This window comes from Pogoniulus pusillus, chromosome 1 (assembly GCF_015220805.1).
Source record: "Pogoniulus pusillus isolate bPogPus1 chromosome 1, bPogPus1.pri, whole genome shotgun sequence".
Lineage (NCBI taxonomy): Eukaryota > Metazoa > Chordata > Aves > Piciformes > Lybiidae > Pogoniulus > Pogoniulus pusillus.
Window position 1 is genome coordinate 30,082,359 of NC_087264.1, and position 18,627 is coordinate 30,100,985.

The window sequence follows — 18,627 nt, forward strand, 5'->3', positions numbered from 1 at the left end:
GAAGCAAGGTATTGCTCCAAAATGAAAGTCTGACTTCTTGTTTGTGAAACACTGCTCAAAATGTCTAATTCTTTCTGAAAAATTAGTTTCTACCTCTGCCACCTCTTAACCCTTTCTCCCCTCCTGCTTGCTTTTGACCACAACTGTTCAATTCAAATTCGCTCCTTCACTCAGATGTTTAGATCACCCTGAAATTGCATTTTTTAGCGAGTAAATGGAGATATTTCACTCCCTCCCACCGAGCACGTACAGATGCTCTGCAGGGCATATTTATAGCTCTTACTTCCCTCTAGATATTGATGTTGCTGGGACTTTGATGGGGAAGTGAAAACTGGATGCCTTATTGATGAAATCTCAATTGGCACTTTGAAATTCCCAACAAATCAAGGAGTTTAACTAGTGGAGAAGGGAAAAATAAAAATCAGTAGGCAGTGGGATATCTCCAGCCTCTGGCACTGCATTACAAACAACGGAGAGTGTGCACGGAGAGCACAGCCCATTCAACAGCCGAAAGGGTTTCTTTAAATCAATGGAGGACTGAAGTAGCTTGCTCCAAATTGGTTTTTGTTTGTGTCTAGTTGAGTGAGGGAGCTCTACTTGCATCTGAACATACAGATAGATTAGCAGCAGTGTAAATAATGCTTGCGCGGGAAAGTCAAAGTCAGACCTCTTGTGTTCATGGCTTGCATGCATTGGTTATCCCCCATTTACCCAATCATGTGCTGAGTTTCTTTGCCTGGATGATACATGTTTACCTCATGTAACTGCAATGAGGTCACTGCCTATGCAATGGCATGGTGTCTTCTGCCTAGTTGAGTTTCATATTAAAATGATGACATTTCAATAATCACTCTGGAGTTTGCCATTTGATTTGAAATTTCTGAAGCTGAGCTGGCTGGGAGTTAGCCTAGAGTTGTTCTTTAATCTTTCTGGAAGGGAAGTTTGCCCAGACCTTAGTACTGCTCTCTCATGTTTCCCTTTCCTCTCTCTGAATTCACCAGCGCAATCCCAGCCTACCCTGTTTTCAACCGACGGATACTTTCATGGGTTGGCTCTCTTGTGGCCCATGGGGCCACACCTCTGAAGGTCTTCCTGCAGTCCTCAGTGCTTGAGGGGAACCTCAGTGGTGTAGAGGGGTTGTTCTGATGCTCTTCCAACTGCCTAGGTGAACATGGCCTGATTTCAGTGGCGAAGCACCCATGTCATGGAGCATTGCCTCTGTCACACTCTCCTGAGTTATTCCAGTGGAGCATGCCCAGCTGGAGCACCCCAGGGAAACAACACATCTCATCCACTGTTGCCACCAGCTCAGGTTAGACAGACTCTGTTGGGCCAGCATGAAAATGCTGGAGCCTATCTTTTTGAGTGCTGCCTTGATATTGTGGCTATGCTGGGCAGTGCCAGGCATTCCTGCAGGCATGCTGCTGTCTGTGGTAGCTGGGCGGTTTAACACTGGGACTGTTGGGGAAGGAAAAGGTATTTGGACATCAGATGTGGCTTCAAGCAAGTAGCAGAGTCCTTGTTCAGGTTAAAGGGAAAGAAGGAGGGGCTTTTGCTGATGTCTTGTTTAATGGTGGGTTTTAACAAAGGTAACACCCTCATGAAAGGCTATTCAGGCTGCCATTTCCCTAGCATTTTGAATACCACTCCACTCCTCTTATTATAGCTAGGGATTTTGGCTCTCCCAGGGGGGAGGAGATGTTCTAAATGGGCTGCCAAGGAGGTGGATTTAATGCACTAGGAAGAACTGGCTTCACCAAGTTAAAAAGCAAAACAAAATCCAATCCTCCATTCCTATTTTTAGTGTTTATGACCAAGTATTTTTGCTTGGTTGCTCATTTTGAAAGGGTTTAGTGAGCCTGCCAGTTGATTGAAAGCTCTGTGGTGTGTGAGCTGGCCTGGCTGGGGAGCCTGCAGTGCATAGTGACGAGGTCGGAGCCGTGCCGGAGGTTTTTTTCCACTGCAGTTTGTTGAAGGGTAACGAAAATGTCCCCCAGGCAAAGGGGATGTTGGCTTTGCAGGTTGTGATGATTCATCTTGTCTGGATAAGCAGTCTTCCTCCCACTCCCGTGTTTTCATCTCCATCTACCTCAACCTTACTTCACTGTGCAACCAAACGCAAACCCCACCCTGCCTGGTGCAGGAGGTTCTGCCAGGGGGGTCCCACACAGCCGACCCCCTCGAGATGTACCTGCTGGGCAGCATTAGCATTCGGTGCCCGTGCTCCCGGCCGGCTCGCACTCTACAAATGGGTTCATTCTCGTCGTTAGGAGCTGCGTGGCTGGCATATGGAGCCCGCGCGGTGCCTGCAGGCAGGTTTCCTTCCTGTTGGGGTTGGTAAGCAGCCCAAGTGCCTCCTGGCAATGAGCAGATCGTTACCCAGAATGCAGCGCGCAGCCCTGCAGCCTGGTGGGTTTTCTGGAGGTCACTCTGACCTAATTCACCCCCAGGAATTGTACAGTGCTGGCATGACTTACCAGTGCATTAACAAGCTGATGCTTCAGTGTGAGGTTATTCGAGTGCTTCCACATTGTTTGTCTTAGGCAAGAAATACCCATTTTGTCTAGTGGCTAACAGTGGCTAATGGGGGCCTGTCTGATTGAGAGCAGGGAGGAGAGTGCTGCCTGGCTTTGAGATGGGACCTTGAAGGTGTCCTTTGGCTTTAAGGTTGGGGGACATTCTGATTCCCTGGGTTGCAAGCACTCAGAGCCCATTTTGCCATCTGACTTCTGTGTTATCATAACATCTTTATAGCAAACTGAGCAGCGTGTGCCATGCTGAGCCCCCACTGCCCAGCCTTGGAGAGAAAGGCAAAGGAGGAAAACTGTGACCCAGATCTGCCCCAACCTAGGTGGGTGATAAGAAATGGAGGTGCTGATTTCAGCCCATCCCAGGTGGCTTTGGCGGGGCAGAGTGGGGCATTCACACAGCAGCAGGCACCCTGGCAGGGCTCATTCTCCTTCTGGTAAACATGAGCCCTAAACAGAGGTCCTTGCTGCAGCATCACCATCCTGAATCAGGATGTTATCCCAGGGTGGTGAGTTGTGCACTTCAAAGCCAGTTGTTGGCAGTTTTTAAAGACTTCAAATTCCACAGCTTCAGTTTTTCATGTCTCCCTACTAAGATGCATGTGGCTAGACTTTGGATGCTGACTGGCCGTGCAGGGACAGGACACATGTAAGCTTGTCACTGTAAAACCGTGCTGCAACATTTCTCAGGTGGTTTTCCTGTAAGACTTGTGGCACCTGCTACCAAGGGGATGGTGTGAGGAGACAGCGATTTGACTGGCAAACCACTAGGATGCCCAGAATAACTCACTCCTGGCTTTTCTCTTTGCTTGCTTTGTAAGTGACTCCAAATCCCACCCAGCTCCTCCTGCCAACCCATGCCAAACAATGGCCAGACAGGCTTCTCTGTAGCTGATCTCCCTGTGTGCACATTTTGTTTGTGCATACGAGCATCCTTTGAGCCAGGCTCTGCCCTTGATGTACCCTTGGTAGCCCTGGCTCTTTGTCCTAGCTGATACTCTCAATGATTAAAAAGGTTTCAGAGGAAACAATGCAGCACTGTAGAGCCAAAACTGGGAGCAAGCTGAGCTGGTAAGTGGACTTTCCTAAGGCAACAAGTTTTTCTGGGTAGTGTCTCAATATGAGGGGAGTTTAGGTAGGAACTCTGCTACCCCCACATCTTTTGATGTTTGCAGAGGTAAAGCAACAGTAGAGCAGTGCAGGACAGCAAGCTGCAGCTGCCACCTTCCTCAGGATCTCCAGCTTTAATTGCTTGCAAACATGTCTAGGGCTGTCCTGCTTTTGGTTCCCATTGATTCCAATTACACCTGCCTAACTGTGACTGAACCACTATCATTTGCACAGGGGATTTATTTCTCCCTTGGGTGAGCAATTAAAGTGGTCTCTCCTTTACCAGTGCTGAATATTCTAGCAATTGCTTTTAATTTATGTCTCTTTCTCCACTGCAACTGCCAGTGCTGAGAAGCAAACCACCACCACCAGCCAGTCCTGGATGCAGATGCTAATGCAGCAGAGTGTCCTTGCTCTTTCTGTGGGCTCAGTCTAACCCCTGTCCATGCTGGCCAGAACAACTATAGGGCCAGGAAATGAAATAATAGGAACCATAAGCTCTTCCACAGCTGAATGGCTTCAGAGCTTCATCAATTATTAAAGGTGTTAATTCTTCCACAATCGCTGGCACATTGTGGCATATTAGATTAGAGGAATGTTGGTCCCTGACCAAATCAGGCTGACCAGACTATTCACTGAGGCTCTCGAGTCCTTTTGAACTCACTTCTGTAGCAGAGTTGGTGGTGTTGGAACACAGCTGCTTGGACACTGGGAGAAGCAGTCAGATATTCTATCTCCATTGGGATGCAGAAATTCACGGTGGCAATATTTCCTCTTCTCTTCATCTGTCTATTAGTAAAAAAAGCCAACGGTGCCGGTGAGCAAGACTTCTTTTGTTTGTTTGCTTGTTTGTTTTTAAGAGGCTGGATTCAGCAGGGCTCTGAGCTGAAGGGTGTGAGACAGGAGCTCTTCACTTGCAGCTTCTGACACCACTGGAAACGCCAACGTATTTTTCTATAATGAAATACTCCTGCTTCCCAGTATCACAGAGGGGCTGTGGCAGGTGGTGCCTTGGATTCTTACCCCAGAAATACTTGTGAAGGTTTCTGTTTATGAGTACCTCCATTTGAACAGGCAAGCATCTGTCCCTGCTTCATAACAGCTAGATGTTGCAAGATGGGAAGGGCTAGGAAAATGCCAAGACTTCCCCAGCCTCATCGCTTAGTAGCATTTGGCATTCTGAGATTTGCAGCTTCTTAAGCCTTGGCATTCTGGCAGAACAAACCCTTTTGGTGTGCTTGGGTAGTTTGGACTTTTTAAAGGGCTCTTCCCAGTTTCATCTGTTGTTGACACTACATACCTGTAAGCATGGCTTCCTAGACAGAGAAAGGAGAGCTGATTTTTTATATCATAACCATAAAATCATATCCATTATCAGAACTGCAAGTTACCTTTCACTTTTTTGGTACAACTAATGGTAATAATTCTGTCTAATGATGGCAGTGGCCACAGCACTTCTTATTCGATCTTAGCAGGAGGGATTTTCACGGTTTCTTTGCATGTAAGACTTCCATTATTTGGAAGGAGTCATTATATCTGTAATATGTATTTATAGTTGTTTAAAGATCGGAATGGTTTATGGAATAAATTCTGGTGTGATGTAGCTGGGAGCTCTGTGGGTGTTCATTATGCTATTGATTAAAAAGCCCACCACTACACAGTGAAGATAAGGGGAAGATTTGGAAACTGGTGGAAATTCCTTTTGCTCTGTATAAATAATTCCACATTTGTTTTAAGAAAGGAGTCTCTGCTTATTTTTTTCCCCTCAAGATAATCTCTGCCTTTGTTTGAAAAAGGTTATTGATTGGATTGTTAACTTAAATAGTCTGTGGCGGGTGTGACAGAGCACATGGCTGCAATTAATCTTGCGATGCAGAATCCATTATTGAAGAAGCACTAATGAGCCATTCTAAGGCCTTCACTGGTCACAGAGCGCCTGGGAGCAGCAGATTGCTCCTGCCCTTTAATGTCACTTTCGGTCTTCAGTGCTATACAGCTGGTGTAAGCAGAAGAGATTTTTAGATTTGATTTTTTATAGGGTGTTTAGGTTTGAATTCTCCCTACCACCAGCCTGCCATCACACCGGGCGCAGGGGAGATAAGAAATGCTCTCCGAGTGCGCTCACTCTCCACTCCTCCAACCAGATGTCTGGTGGCCATAGCGTACAATTAAAGCCACTGGCTTGTGAAACACAAGTGTCACTGTAAAATATGGTCACAGACACAGAGTTCAGATCCAGAGGAAAGTTTTGACAAAGATGAGGGAGCTTTTGGACCTGATCTATACTTTAAAATACTGCTTTAAGACAAAAGGATGAGCTGCTGGAAGCCTTCCCACTGCGAGTTTTATTGTCTATGTTGTTTATAGCTATTGCAGCATAGCAAAAGTTTAGATAGAGAATAGTTATGGTGGATTAGAAACTGTCGATGTTAACATATCACCTTCTCCTTCAGCAGAGCTGCACCTGGGGTGTATTTTAGAGGTCTGCCTATTGACTTTGGTGACACCATAAATATGTGTTACTTCTTCCTCTTGTTAGATCTGCAAAGGAGATACAGACATGTGAGAGTGATCCAGAGTTTGCTGGGGCTCAGTTGCTACCTGAATTAACTGAGTTCCAGCTGCAGACTCCTTGCTGCACACCTTCACCGTAACAAATGCTGTTTATCACAAGATTAGTGGAATAAGGTTGTTTCTTCATCTTGACAGCATAAGAGAAGAAGTTATGCAAGAAAGACTTTCCGGTCTCTGGCTTGTACACTACCGCAGTGTCTGTAACTCAACTACATTTTGGATTGCTTGTGGGCTGATCTAGCCTTTTTTTGGCTGCTGCTCTTCTTGGTTTTGGTTTTATTCTTTTAGAGGGAGTTTTTATCTACCTATAGTAACTGGCTATATGCATCTACAGGGCTTTGCCTTCAGGTATTCTGCCAAAGAGAGCATGCCAAGAAGTGCTGTGATATGGAACAGGGTTGGTGTTCACTAGCACCGCTTCAGGAAGTCTTGGATGTGTGAATTGTCTCACAGGTTGTGAAAAACACTGGGTTTTGAACCAAAGTAGCAGGAAAATAGGGAGATTGCTGAAGAAGGATAGTGGGGAGGGCAGGAAAATACTTAAAATGTTTTGGGTGTGTACTGACATGCGTGACTTATGCTACGGTGCTTTGTCATGCTGCTGGCAAAAATAAAAGTTGTGTGTCCAGAAGCATTAGGTTGAGGTCATGGTACCACAAGGCAGGTTGTTTAACTAGAAAGAGGATCTGACTTAGAGGATGAAGACAGACATGTCCACAAGGTATTCTTCTTATCTTAGATACATCGAAGCTCTAGGCTAACAAAGAGTGATCTGTGCCTATGCAGGTATGGCTTTAGGCATTTGTTGGACTCTTGTAGTCACAGTATTTGGAGAGAGAGCCAATAGGAGTGAGTAAATCAATATATTTTTGCAAAATATTTCTTCATTGCTACCAAAAGGAAGCCACAGTGACCCGCAGCCCACTGTGGATATAGTGCGATAGCAGTGGAGTTGGACTAGGTGATCTCTGGAGGTCACTTCCAACTCCACCATTCTGTGATTCTGTGATTTTTCTAAGCAATCCTCAGCCTGCAAGAACCTCATTCTTTTAGGCTTGCGATGAGCGTGGTTCTTAAGGGCTCCGCAGGATGGGACGGATCGCTTCAAAGATGAGACACCATCGAACAAGATGCAGCACAGAAAAGCTGCAGAGGTGGTTTTGAGGGAAATGAGGAATGAGACAGTCAAGACTGATAGCTGGAAGAGAGTAGGAATGGCTGTGGAGGGACAGAGATAAAGTAGTGAACAGAAGCTGACCTTCATGTCATTTGAGAAAGGGGAAGTCTTTAGCTGGAGCCTCTACAATGAGCGATGTGTGTGTGCAGGCGAGCGAGCGCGTGAGTACGTGTACGCACCCAGCTGCCGTTTGTTTCTGTAGCTTTGATTCCATTCTTTCTGTTTCTTTTCAAATGTGACTGAGACTGTTTAGCTCTCTGATTAACTCACCTCCCTCTATGAGTTGTTTTCTGTGATATATTCCAGCACTGTGCAACCTTTCTGGAAGCTGACTCTGCTGCTGGGATGAATTCCTCCCTGATGTGCAGTGTGGCACATTTGTTCTATTTACTGCTGTTGGAATGAGGTTCTGCTTTTGCTGTAAATCAGATCTGGAGGAACATTTCAGTGTCATGTCAGGTTCTGCTAGTTTGGTAGTATCAGAAATTATATGAGGTCCTCTTGGGAAGAAAAGGTGTGATGTCGCATCTCTTTCTGCACAGTTGCAATTTTAAAGTCCCTAGAACTTTAGTTTGCACGCAGTCCACTGTAAATCTCAGCAAAATCTGACTCTTGTTTTGTGTTGACATTGCAAGGGCTCCAAAACCCAATGATCTTCTTAGGCCATCTGGGCTCATCAGCACTGTTAAAACATTTTTGTATTCAAAGGCTTAAGGGTGATATGAGCAATGTCATCAATCCCTCCTTCCTTAAAAATCTCCTTTATTTTCCTGTTCAAGTTCCTTAATAACTTATGTGCACACATCGTTTTCCTGTCACAACCATGCAAATGAAACTGGCAAGCAAAAGTCCTTCTTAGAGCAGTTGTTGGGATCATGAACACACAAAGGAAATACATTCCCTACAGCATCACTGCCTTATCTAGCAGTTCCTACAAACTGTTTGCTTCACTAGCTAGAAAACACAGAAGCTTCTTGCAGGGTGGCAATGGGTAACGTGACGAGACAGGAAGATCCTGCTGGTATGTCTGGCAATGAAGATAGCACATCTGTGCCCATACCCACTGTAGCGGTGACTCCTCTTCTTACTGGAGAAGCAGCCTTTCTTTCTCCCATCTTAAAAAGACATTTAGACTGGTGTAGGTGGAAAGGGCTTTTTCCTACCCACTGCCTCTAGTTCTAAGAACAGCAGATTGGCTAGAGGTGAAAAAGCCCTGCACACCAGACGATGGAGTTTCCAGACTCAGCATGTGGTACTGCTGGATGTGTGGTATTTATAGTCCCCTATAGTGGGCTACCCCTGTCCTGTGCCTCCCGCCTCGACTGTGTACCCCAGTGCTAAGGTTTCTGTGTGTCAGGGAGGGATGCTAAACACGAGACTTCCCAAGAATGCCAGCAGTACCTTATTGCAGGTGACACAGGGACTGCCTCAGCCTGCTAGGGGTGGTTTGAGAGCACAGCGCTTCGTTTCAGTGGTATATTTTTCTTGTTTTGTCTTCGCAGAAGGAACACTGATCCTACCTTTGGTTTGTTTGTTTCTTTGTATTTTCCCCTCCAGAAAGTCCATTGCTGACCCTGCTACTGTGATACCGCTGTTTTGCAAAGCTGGAGTCGACACGCATGTAGGGGCAGGGGTTGTAACTCTGGCAGTTTGTCCTTCCTGATTAGATGTGACTGTTCTGCTAGCTTTCCCTTCTTTATTCCTTTCATTTAGTTCATTGTGGGAGTTTGCTTGGGATTTTTTCCTTTCAGTTTCTTGTTTTGATCCTGGAAGGTTAGCTGTGCAATTTGGTTTCTTCTGTGCCAACCAACTTCAGTGGCAGAGCTCTTAAAAAAAAGTACTTAAAAGCTGTATCCCTCCGTCCTGTCTCGCTTCTTGTCTGTACACTCCTGCTTCCATTTGACTGAAGTTTCCAGAATTGCTCCACTGATCTGGACACCAGGAAGGGAAGCTCTGAAATGGAGATTAACCTCACTTCCAGCAGGTCCTTCAATCCAGTTGAAACAATGCTAATTGAAACTGTACTTGAATTTCTATTAAGACAGATGAGGTCTCTCTGAAATTGGGATTGTTTCTGATTTCATCCTTTCTCTTGATTTCTGGGGAAAAAAAAGAAAAAGAGAAGAAAAAGCAAAAGTCCCCACAAAACCCAAAGCCAAACCATTTTTAAGAGCTCTGAAAAAACCTGCTTTGCCAATGGGGAATGGGCGGGGATGACTCTGATTTTCTCTTGTGCCCGGCAGCGAAAGGGTTAATGCCTGCTTTCCTCTGGTATCTGTTAGTTGCAGCCCATGTTGTGATCGGTCCATGTCCATGTGCATTTTGTTCCCAAGTTTAATACCGGTTGATTAACAAGCAATAAGTGAGCCTTAACAATGACAGTTGTTTCCCATCTTCCTCAGGACACCCGACCTGCCTGCAGTTCACCACAAACATGACTGAGGCTGTTAAAACCTATCAGTGGCAGTGCATTGAGTGCAAATCCTGCAGCCTTTGTGGGACCTCTGAGAACGATGTGAGTTCATTTAACTTTGCATGCAATTAAGCATCACTGCAAGCTACTGTCATGCCTGCCCTTGAGGAGCACATGGCAATGGTGTGGGTCATGGTTTTGCTACTGCTTCCATGCAGCTCTGAGGAAGAGCCACTCCTGAAGGCAGAAATAGATTTCCCTTCAATGCTCCTGTTCAGTTGTTGGTTTCTGCAGGAATTACTGCAGGTAGCATCTAGGGCCACTTCAGGTGGTGACACCTGTGGCTTGTCTGCTTATTCAATAGACATTGAATCTAGGGTAAGGTGTCCCTGCCCATGGCAGGGGCATCGGAACTAGATGATCCTTGTGGTCCCTTCCAAGCCTGTATGATTCTATGATTCTACATTAGCTGGAGGCTGTAAACTCATGTTGAAGGGAGCTGTCAGAGAGTTTTAAATATGGTAGTCTGAAGTAGATTTGAATGAATGACAACCTAAGAGATGGCAGGGAGGTTTCTTCTGTCCCTCATTTAATTACTTTCTTGGCAAGACTTTTTAATGACAAGTCTTGGGAAACACATAGAGCATTTGAACAGCAATGGCTAGGGCTCTCTGGTCCCCTATCCCAGTGATTTCCACATTGCAATCCAGAGCAGTGTCCTCTCTGTGGGGTTTTCAGTTAAAATCTGATGCTGAGTGTCCATGGAAGTCTTTGAGAATGTAGAGAAGTAGCAGTGGATGGAGACTTTGGAGGTGATTAGCTAATACTATGTTTCCTACAGCAGAATGAATTTGAAGCCTGAGGGTTGGTTCTTTTTGTTTGTGTGTGGTTTTTGTTTGGTTGTTTTTTGTGAGTTTGGTTTTGGTTGTTTTTTGCTTTAGCAGCAAACAAGGAAATCTGAAAACGGGAAGCTGTTCTGTGTTAGGATACTGCAGCTATTCGCCCTGCAAATATATGAGAGCACTGCAGAGAACATCGTGGGATCATAATTTCCATCTGTTTCACAGGACATTCACTTACCTGAATTTTGGAGAACCAGCTAAGCCCAGGCTTTGATTAAATGTTTCCCCTAAAGGGATGAGGTTCAGCATGTGGTCACATTGGAGCTCAGCAAATCCTGTCCACTTCTCTCAGTACAGCATATTCCCAGGCTGACAGCTTCTACTCCTACATCATGAAGACACTTTGGAGAGGAAGTCCTCCATCTCAGAGAGATTTTTCCAGTGAAGGGCTCTCTGCAACATCTCATAAACATGGTGGCTGATTCTGGATGCTCAAATGTGATGCCTGTAACCTTTTACATTCCAAATCATCTTTTAGTTTCTATATTGCAGCTCTGCGTTCCTAGCTGAGCACTGATGACTACCATGCTTATGTTTTCATCTTGGCAAGAGACTAATTTACATCATTTTCTCTCTTTATTCTCCCTCTCTTACCCTTCTGCTTCTCCGATGACTCTGCCTCAGGACCAGCTGCTCTTCTGTGATGACTGTGACCGTGGCTATCACATGTACTGCTTGAATCCACCAGTCTTTGAACCCCCAGAAGGTAATATATTTTGGAAGTCTGCTTTGAAAACTGCAATGAGGTCCTTTTAGAGCAGGGAAGAATTTCAGGAAGGTAGCCTGAGCTGTGCAGAGCTAAGGAAGCAGTGGCACAACCAAGGGCAGATAACACTGGAAAGAAAGAAAAAGAATAGATGCGAAGGCCTAGAGTGATCTGAGATGTCCTATTCAGTCTTGCCCTGTCTCTATGCTGTCTTCCAGAACATGGCTCTTTTAAGGGTCATGGATATCTTTGAATGTCCTAGGTAGCATTGGACAACTCAATTTCATAGAATCATACAATGGTCTGGGTTGGAAGGGACCTCCAAAAGTCATCTAGTCCAAGCCCCTCTGCGGTAAGCAGTGGCATCCTCAACTACAGCAGGTTGCCCAGAGCAATTTAGCCAGTTGAAGTGAGCTCCTGTGTACTGTGACTTTGGACCAATCTGACAGCCTTTTATGAAGACATATCAAGGTGGATAGATGATGGTAGAGCAGTAGATGTGGTTTATCTTGATTTCAGTGAAGCGTTTGATACCGTCTTCCAGAGCATCCTCATGGCTACACTGAGGAGGTGTGGTCTGGATGGCTGAGTTGTGAAGTGGATTTGGAACTGGTTGGATGAAAGAAATCAAAGAGCTGTAGTCAATGGGACAGAGTCTAACAGGAGGCATGTGTCTATCGGGGTCCTTCAGGGGTCGGTACTGGGGCCAGTGCTGTTCAATATATTCATCAATGACCTGGATGAGGGCATGGAGTGCCCTGTCAGTAAGTTTGCTGATGACACAAAACTAGGAGGAATGTCTGACACACCTGAAGGCTGCGCTGCATTCAGCGGGACCTGGACAGACTGGAGAGTTAAGCAGGAAAAAACTGAATGCAATACAGCAAGGGTGAGTGTAGAGAACAACTCCCTGGGCCTGTATAGGTTGGGGCCTGACCTCTTGGAAAGCAGCACAGAGGAGAGGGTCTTGGGGGTCCTGATGGATAGAAGGATGATCATGAGCTAGCATTGTGCCCATATGGCCAAGAAATGGTATCCTGGGGTGTACTAGAAGGGCTGTGGTTAGTAGGTTGAGAGAGGTTCTCCTCACCCTCTGCTCTGCCCTGGTGAGGCCACATTTGGAATATTGTGTCCAGTTCTGGGCCCCTCACTTCAAGAACGACAGGGAGCTGCTTGAAAGAGTCCAGCACAGAGCCACAAAGATGATGAAGGGAGTGGAACATCTTCCTTATGAGGAGAGACTGAAGGAGCTGGGGCTCTTTGGCTTGGAGAAGAGGAGAATAAGGGGTGACCTCTTTAATGTTTGTAAATACATGAAAGGTGAGTGTCAGGAGGATGGAGCCAGACTCTTCTCTGTGATGCCCAATGATAGGACAAGGAGCAATGGTTGCAAGCTGGAGCATGGGAGGTTCCACGTGAACATAAGGGAAAACTGCCACTGTGAGTATGATAAAACACTGGAACAGGCTGCCCAGAGAGGCTGGGCAGTCTCCTTCTCTGGAGGCACTCAAAACCTACCTGGACAAATTCCTGTTCTGTCAGGGGGGTTGGACTGGATGATCATTTGAGGTCATTTCCAATCCCTAACATTCTATGATTCTATGACTTCCTAAGAGGTCAAAGTCTCAGAGATAAAGACCCAGACAAGAAGATCCTCACTGGAATAGCTCAAGAGTTGTTGTCAGAAAACTGAGTTAAGAGGAATGACCTTCATTGTTCTCTGGTCTCTCTGGGCCTCTGAAGGGTGAGAGTTTTATGGTCCATATACATTTGGTGTGTAGTTGAGATCTCTGCAGGGTATTCGGTTTGACTATACTACAACTGGTTGTAGTTTGTCACTTGCCTGTGGAGCTTGGGAACTAGTCCCTTACCATTATTGATTCTCTGAGTGAAATCTGCAGAGAGCAGTAGAATTGGAGAAGGAGACATGCAAGTGCGAATGACTGCAGTTTGCATGAGGGGAGAGACAAGAATAATTACAAATCAATCATGCATTCAGGAGCTAAGTGTTTGTAACTTTGATAAAGAGGAAACTAAATCCAGAGAGGAAGATTTTGAAATGTAGCTAATAATTAGCTAAAGGTTTCTGTTTGACTGGGAAGTGGTGTACTGAAAGCATGAAAACATAAGACCCCATGCCACACACACTCCAGCACAACCTATGCACACAACACCAAGGGTGGCAGCCCCTGCCCTGCCTCAGAAGAACACAGTTCCAGTGCTAGGAATATTTGCTATCCTGTTCATCACGGTCTTGATACAAACTCTGAGTGCGTTGATTTGACGTGAGTCCTATAAGAAGGATTTCTTCATTTGCAGGAAGCTGGAGTTGTCATTTGTGCCGGGAGCTGCTCAGAGAAAGAGCATCAGCTTTTGGCTTCCAGGCCTGAGGAGCTCCATCAGGCAAGAAACACTTTGCTCCTGCTGTTGCCATACCAGCACATGATTCCCATCCAGAACACAAAGACACAACCAACCCACGTCAAAACAAAGGCACACTTGAATCCAGGAAGAGGTATCTGTGGTATTCACTGTCACTAAGGTCGTGCCTCCTGGACTCTGCTAGAAGGATCATGTACTTCCCTGATGCTCCAGATGAAATCTGTTCACTGCTATGCATGGTTGCTGCTTGCCATTATGGACTCACATGCATTATAGAAAGGGGAAGGTTGTTCTATTGACATGGAGAAGTCAGTTTTGTGTGGCCTTGTGTTTTTTCTGTTTAGTCTTCTTTTTAAAGCAGTAGTAAGATATCTCTCAAGGAATTATTGGTGAGTACTTCATCTGGGAGCAGCACCAGTTGTTTCTCTTCACAGGCTTGTCTGGAAATCCCTTTGCTGCAAGCACTCTGTATTCACAGTTGGGCTTTGAGAGTTGCATTAATTCGATGCTTGCCAGGTCACAAACAACACATTGTCACTGAGAGAAGCACTGATCAAAAGTTTTTGGGGTGACACTCTTCCTTGGATCAAATGCTTTGGTTTGGCATCTGCTTTCAGTGTTTCTGAGGGAGAACAGTGCAAGCAGGTATGCACACAGATGTTTAGAAAAGCTGTCTGCCTCTGATCAGGATATTCAGGCACACTGCCCCACCACAGTGCTAGTGTACACTCCAGACTCATCCTTTTGGTTTTGTTCAGAAAATTGTGAATGGGTTATGTGTGCAACTGACTTGCTGCTCAGCTTAGAAAACTGAGCAAAAGAAAAACATTGTCTTAAGCTGATCATAGGAAAGCAAAACTGTCCCTTCTCTGAACAATCTAAAGGAAGCTGCAAACAGGAACAATTTGAAATGAAGCACTTTGATTAGTTTTTGTGGTGTTTCTAAATGAAAAAAAGTTCTGCAACTTTAAGTTGCATTTTATTCTGGGAATTGCCCAATCAGGACTTCCAGCATTTCTGAAGTGTTACTGGTTGTTTTTTTTTTAAATCAAAGTACCTATCAAGATCTGGCTGAAGTTTCAAATAATTCTGCACCCAAATTCTCTAGAATTGCATTTTTGGCAAACGTGATAATTTGTCAGAAACCTTCCCCAGCTCTGAAGAGAGAAATAATTGACCTAAAAGAAGAAATTTTTCATAATGGTTTTTAAATGTAGATAGAAAGAGTTGTTCTTTATTTAAGCAAATCTCTACACTTGAAATGAAGAAACGTTAAGCGAGAGCATCAATTGAAAACTGCTACAGCAGCTGAGTCTCCTTGAGTACTTTAGGACGTCACTGGGAGGACAAGTGAGTACCTGAAAGAATTTCTAACAGATACATCTCTAAGGTTAAAAACCTGCAGCTCCCCAAACTGCCAAGTATCCCAGAATGACCATTTTCCTGGGTATGATGTCTGTTACTTTTAATGCATAGATTGAAGTGGGTTTATAATAGACATTTATGAGAGTCCCAAGCAGCATGTGACTCGAGTTGCTTTTGCAAGTAGGTAAGGACACTGAAGATTATATTTGGCATATTTATATCGATGGAAACTTTTCCACAAAATTATGTGTCCCTGAACACTTGAAAGGACATTGTGAAAGAGTAGTGGTGAGATAATTTTTCTTCCTTCTGCTGATTACACTTAGTTAGAATGAACTGTAAGGACCTAATGCACCCTCCTTCATTATTTAGATACTTCCTTCACCTTTTACGTTTTGTTCAGCTTGCACACTGAGAGTAGCCATGTCAGCTGCTGGATTCTCCCATGTTCTGTCACAGGCTCTTCTCAGGCTGCAGCAAGAGTATTTTAACTCTTTACAAAAATATTCAGACAGTGTCTATCCTAATTGTATTGGACCAAATCTCTCCTGGAGTGGCTGGACTGGCTACCTGTGAAATTCATTTGATACCTTTGGCTGATCCCTCAGATGAGCCAAGGGTGCAAAGAAATTTGAGCATCAGGTGTGGGAAGGGTAAAGTGGGAGCCTGTGGACCTCTGTTAGGTGTCTGGCACCGGGGCCACATTTCATCCACATGAGCATTTGCAACCATCTGTTGATGTGGTTAAGCCCTACTGATCTAGCACTTTGAGACAGTTCAGGCTGATACAAAATCCTGTTGTAGCTGTGGCCAGGCGCATGAGTATGTATTAATCAGAGACACTACTGCGCTCTTGCATGGGAAGTGAATGCTTTGGCAAGGACTGGAGATGAGAAGTGTGTGTGCTGGGGGAAAGTTTCATGGTGGTGCCAAAGGTGGGAGAAGCAGAGCTGGATTAGTGCTCAGGCTGGAGCTCAGCTACCAGACCTGCTGGGCTCAGTGAGCTACATCAGTAAAATGGCCATGGCCTTCCAGTTTCCTTGGGTTTGCAGTGATGTTGGAGAGGAGTAGGACAGTGTCTGTATTATCAAATGGAGGGGAAAATGCCTGTTGTTTTACCCTGTGTTAAGCAGACAGGTGGTGGCTCATTGTGTAAGGTGCAGGTAACTCTATTATTGGGACTGGCTGGTGCAGAAAGGCAGTGCTCTGCATCCCTGTGACAGACACACTGCTAAGCAAGCTGTGCTCTGCATGCACACCTGCTTTCCTATTCTGTGGTTTGATCCATGGCACTGACTGTTTTCTCCTCCCACAACCATTTTGCAGTGAACAGTGTCTTTCACGTTAGAAAATATTCTTCAATGGCCTTGCTGAAGTTTCATCACTAATGAGGTATGACAGAAGGAGTGATTATTAGATCTTCAGTGGCAAAATCTTGTTTGGCCAAGATCAGGGTGTCAGGGTACTTACCCACAGTGGTCCAGCTGTGTTTCATCTCTCCAGCTTGGTGCTGTGTTGCTGTGTATATAGGCAGCTCCAGGTAACCTTGGCAGCAGCTGTAAGCTCGCTCTCCCATGCTGATAACTTCCTTCAGCTACCATCTCTGTTTTTCACTAGCTCAGTCTGAGATGGAATGAGGCATGAATGAACTTCTCAGTGACATTTTTACCTTGCATTCAGAGCCAGACATCTCGGTGCATTTTAGAAGCATCCGTTGGTGCCTCAAGCAAACACTGCTGTCCCTGCCTCACCAACATGTGGAGAGGTAGTGCCACAGCCATGTGAGTGAGGAAGAGGAGTGTAGAAACTGATTCCTGTCACCTGGTACCCCCTTGGGGACAACATAACTGCAGAGATAAATGCCTTTGGGGACACAATCCCCTGTCAGGCAGATCTCAAGATCTCTCATAGCAGCAGTCTGGTCTGGACAGTGAACAATGTGAGGACTTTGGCTCTGTATGCAGCTCTCTTTCGCTGTGACAGGATGTGCAAGTTTGCTGGAAGCCTCTGAAAGTGATCAGGCTCTGGCATATTTCAAAGCTCTTCTGCATAGGCAAGGCAAGCACTGTTTTAGCACAAACCAGGGCAAACCACCCTGGGAGATGGCAGATCCTGCATCCCTTGCAGTCCTCAAATCAAGAATGGGCAGCTTCCCAGAAGATGTATTATAATTAAATACAGTTAATCACAGGAACGTCTGTCTGAAAAAGCCTTGTGCTATAGAGGAAGTCAGGCTGGATGATGTAATTGTGCTTCCTGGCCTTATTATAAAAACAGATGTTTACCGTGGGAGAGGATGCATTTAACTGCGAGCTCTGCCTGCATAATGGCCTTAAAAGTGTGTTAGGTAAACACACTCGTTCTCATTCCTTAGCATTTTTAACTTATTTTGGATAACCTAACAAAGGTTAATTATGGAAAATTGATTTTACTGATGCAGTAAAACTGTGCATCACCTCCTTCATGCCCATGATGGCAGCTACATCAGTGTTGCCTCAGGATATTCCAGAGATTGAACCATTAAAACAATATTGTGTGAGAGCATGGCTTGGTTCTGGCTTCCCCTCCATCTCATTTGTCTGTTGTGTTGCCCAGTTTTCTTCCTCACGGTGAGAAGCCTCGCTGGGGAGGGCAGATGCTGCAGTGGCAGCCTCGGGAACCAGACAGGTGGAGAAATAGTAACCAAAAAATGGGTGCATGCAAGTTGTACTGTGGAGAAAGTGAGCTTGTGTTACTGTCACAGAGCCTCCCCTGTAGCTCATCAAATGCAATACCTTTAAGAAACATGAGATGGGTCCCAGTCTACCTCCAAACTGTACTTCCATAGATGTGTCTTAGGACTGAGTTTACAGCATTTCTGTAAATCTAAGTGATGCTACTTTGTGATCTAGGGGAGCCAGCATTAAGTGTGCTCTTTTGAAGCAAACATTGCTCTAAATAACTTTGAGATCATTATTTCCCAGCTTTCTTTAAAGGGAGCTCAGTAGATTCTGCCCCAAAGGAAGACTCTTCCATGGTGTGCAGCATTACGGGGCTGTTGCATGTTCTTCACACCCACAGCATGTGTTTTGACAGGGGTCACTGGGGAGGTGAGGAGTGCATGGGAGTAGAAAGGAATATTAATTAAGCTTGTCGCTGCTGGAGGGATGGTGTGCATTGTGTGTAAGGAAATTTCAGGTAGAGATAGGCACAAATTTTCTGTGTAGAACCTTTAAAAAAAGAAAAAGTGCTTTTGGGGAGAGCCACAACTGTTCACACATCTGGGTTAAATCTGGCAAATTATCTCACACACACAAAAAAGTGGAGGGGGAATAGTGGAAGAATTGAATGTTTCCATCTCTTTAGAATGAATCATGCCAATATTTGAATTTCCAAGTTAATTTAATTTCAAATTTGAAAATTAATAATAATAATAATAAAAAAACAATGTAGCCTTCATTTGATGTTAGATGTTTAATGTGAGGCTCAAA

General features: G+C 45.0%; 1 protein-coding gene across 7 annotated transcripts in view; it reads left to right on the plus strand.

Annotated features, from left to right (window-relative positions):
- Window positions 1-14,974, plus strand: part of DPF3 (double PHD fingers 3) — a 188,840-nt gene extending 173,866 nt beyond the window's left edge. For all 7 annotated transcript variants that reach the window (XM_064147092.1, XM_064147121.1, XM_064147143.1 and 4 more), the window contains 3 exons: window positions 9,792-9,904; window positions 11,329-11,410; window positions 13,730-14,974. In XM_064147092.1, coding sequence (XP_064003162.1) covers window positions 9,792-9,904; window positions 11,329-11,410; window positions 13,730-13,800 — 266 coding nt within the window. In that variant the 3' untranslated portion in view covers window positions 13,801-14,974. The remainder of the gene's footprint in view (window positions 1-9,791; window positions 9,905-11,328; window positions 11,411-13,729) is intronic.
- Window positions 14,975-18,627: the final 3,653 nt, after the last annotated feature.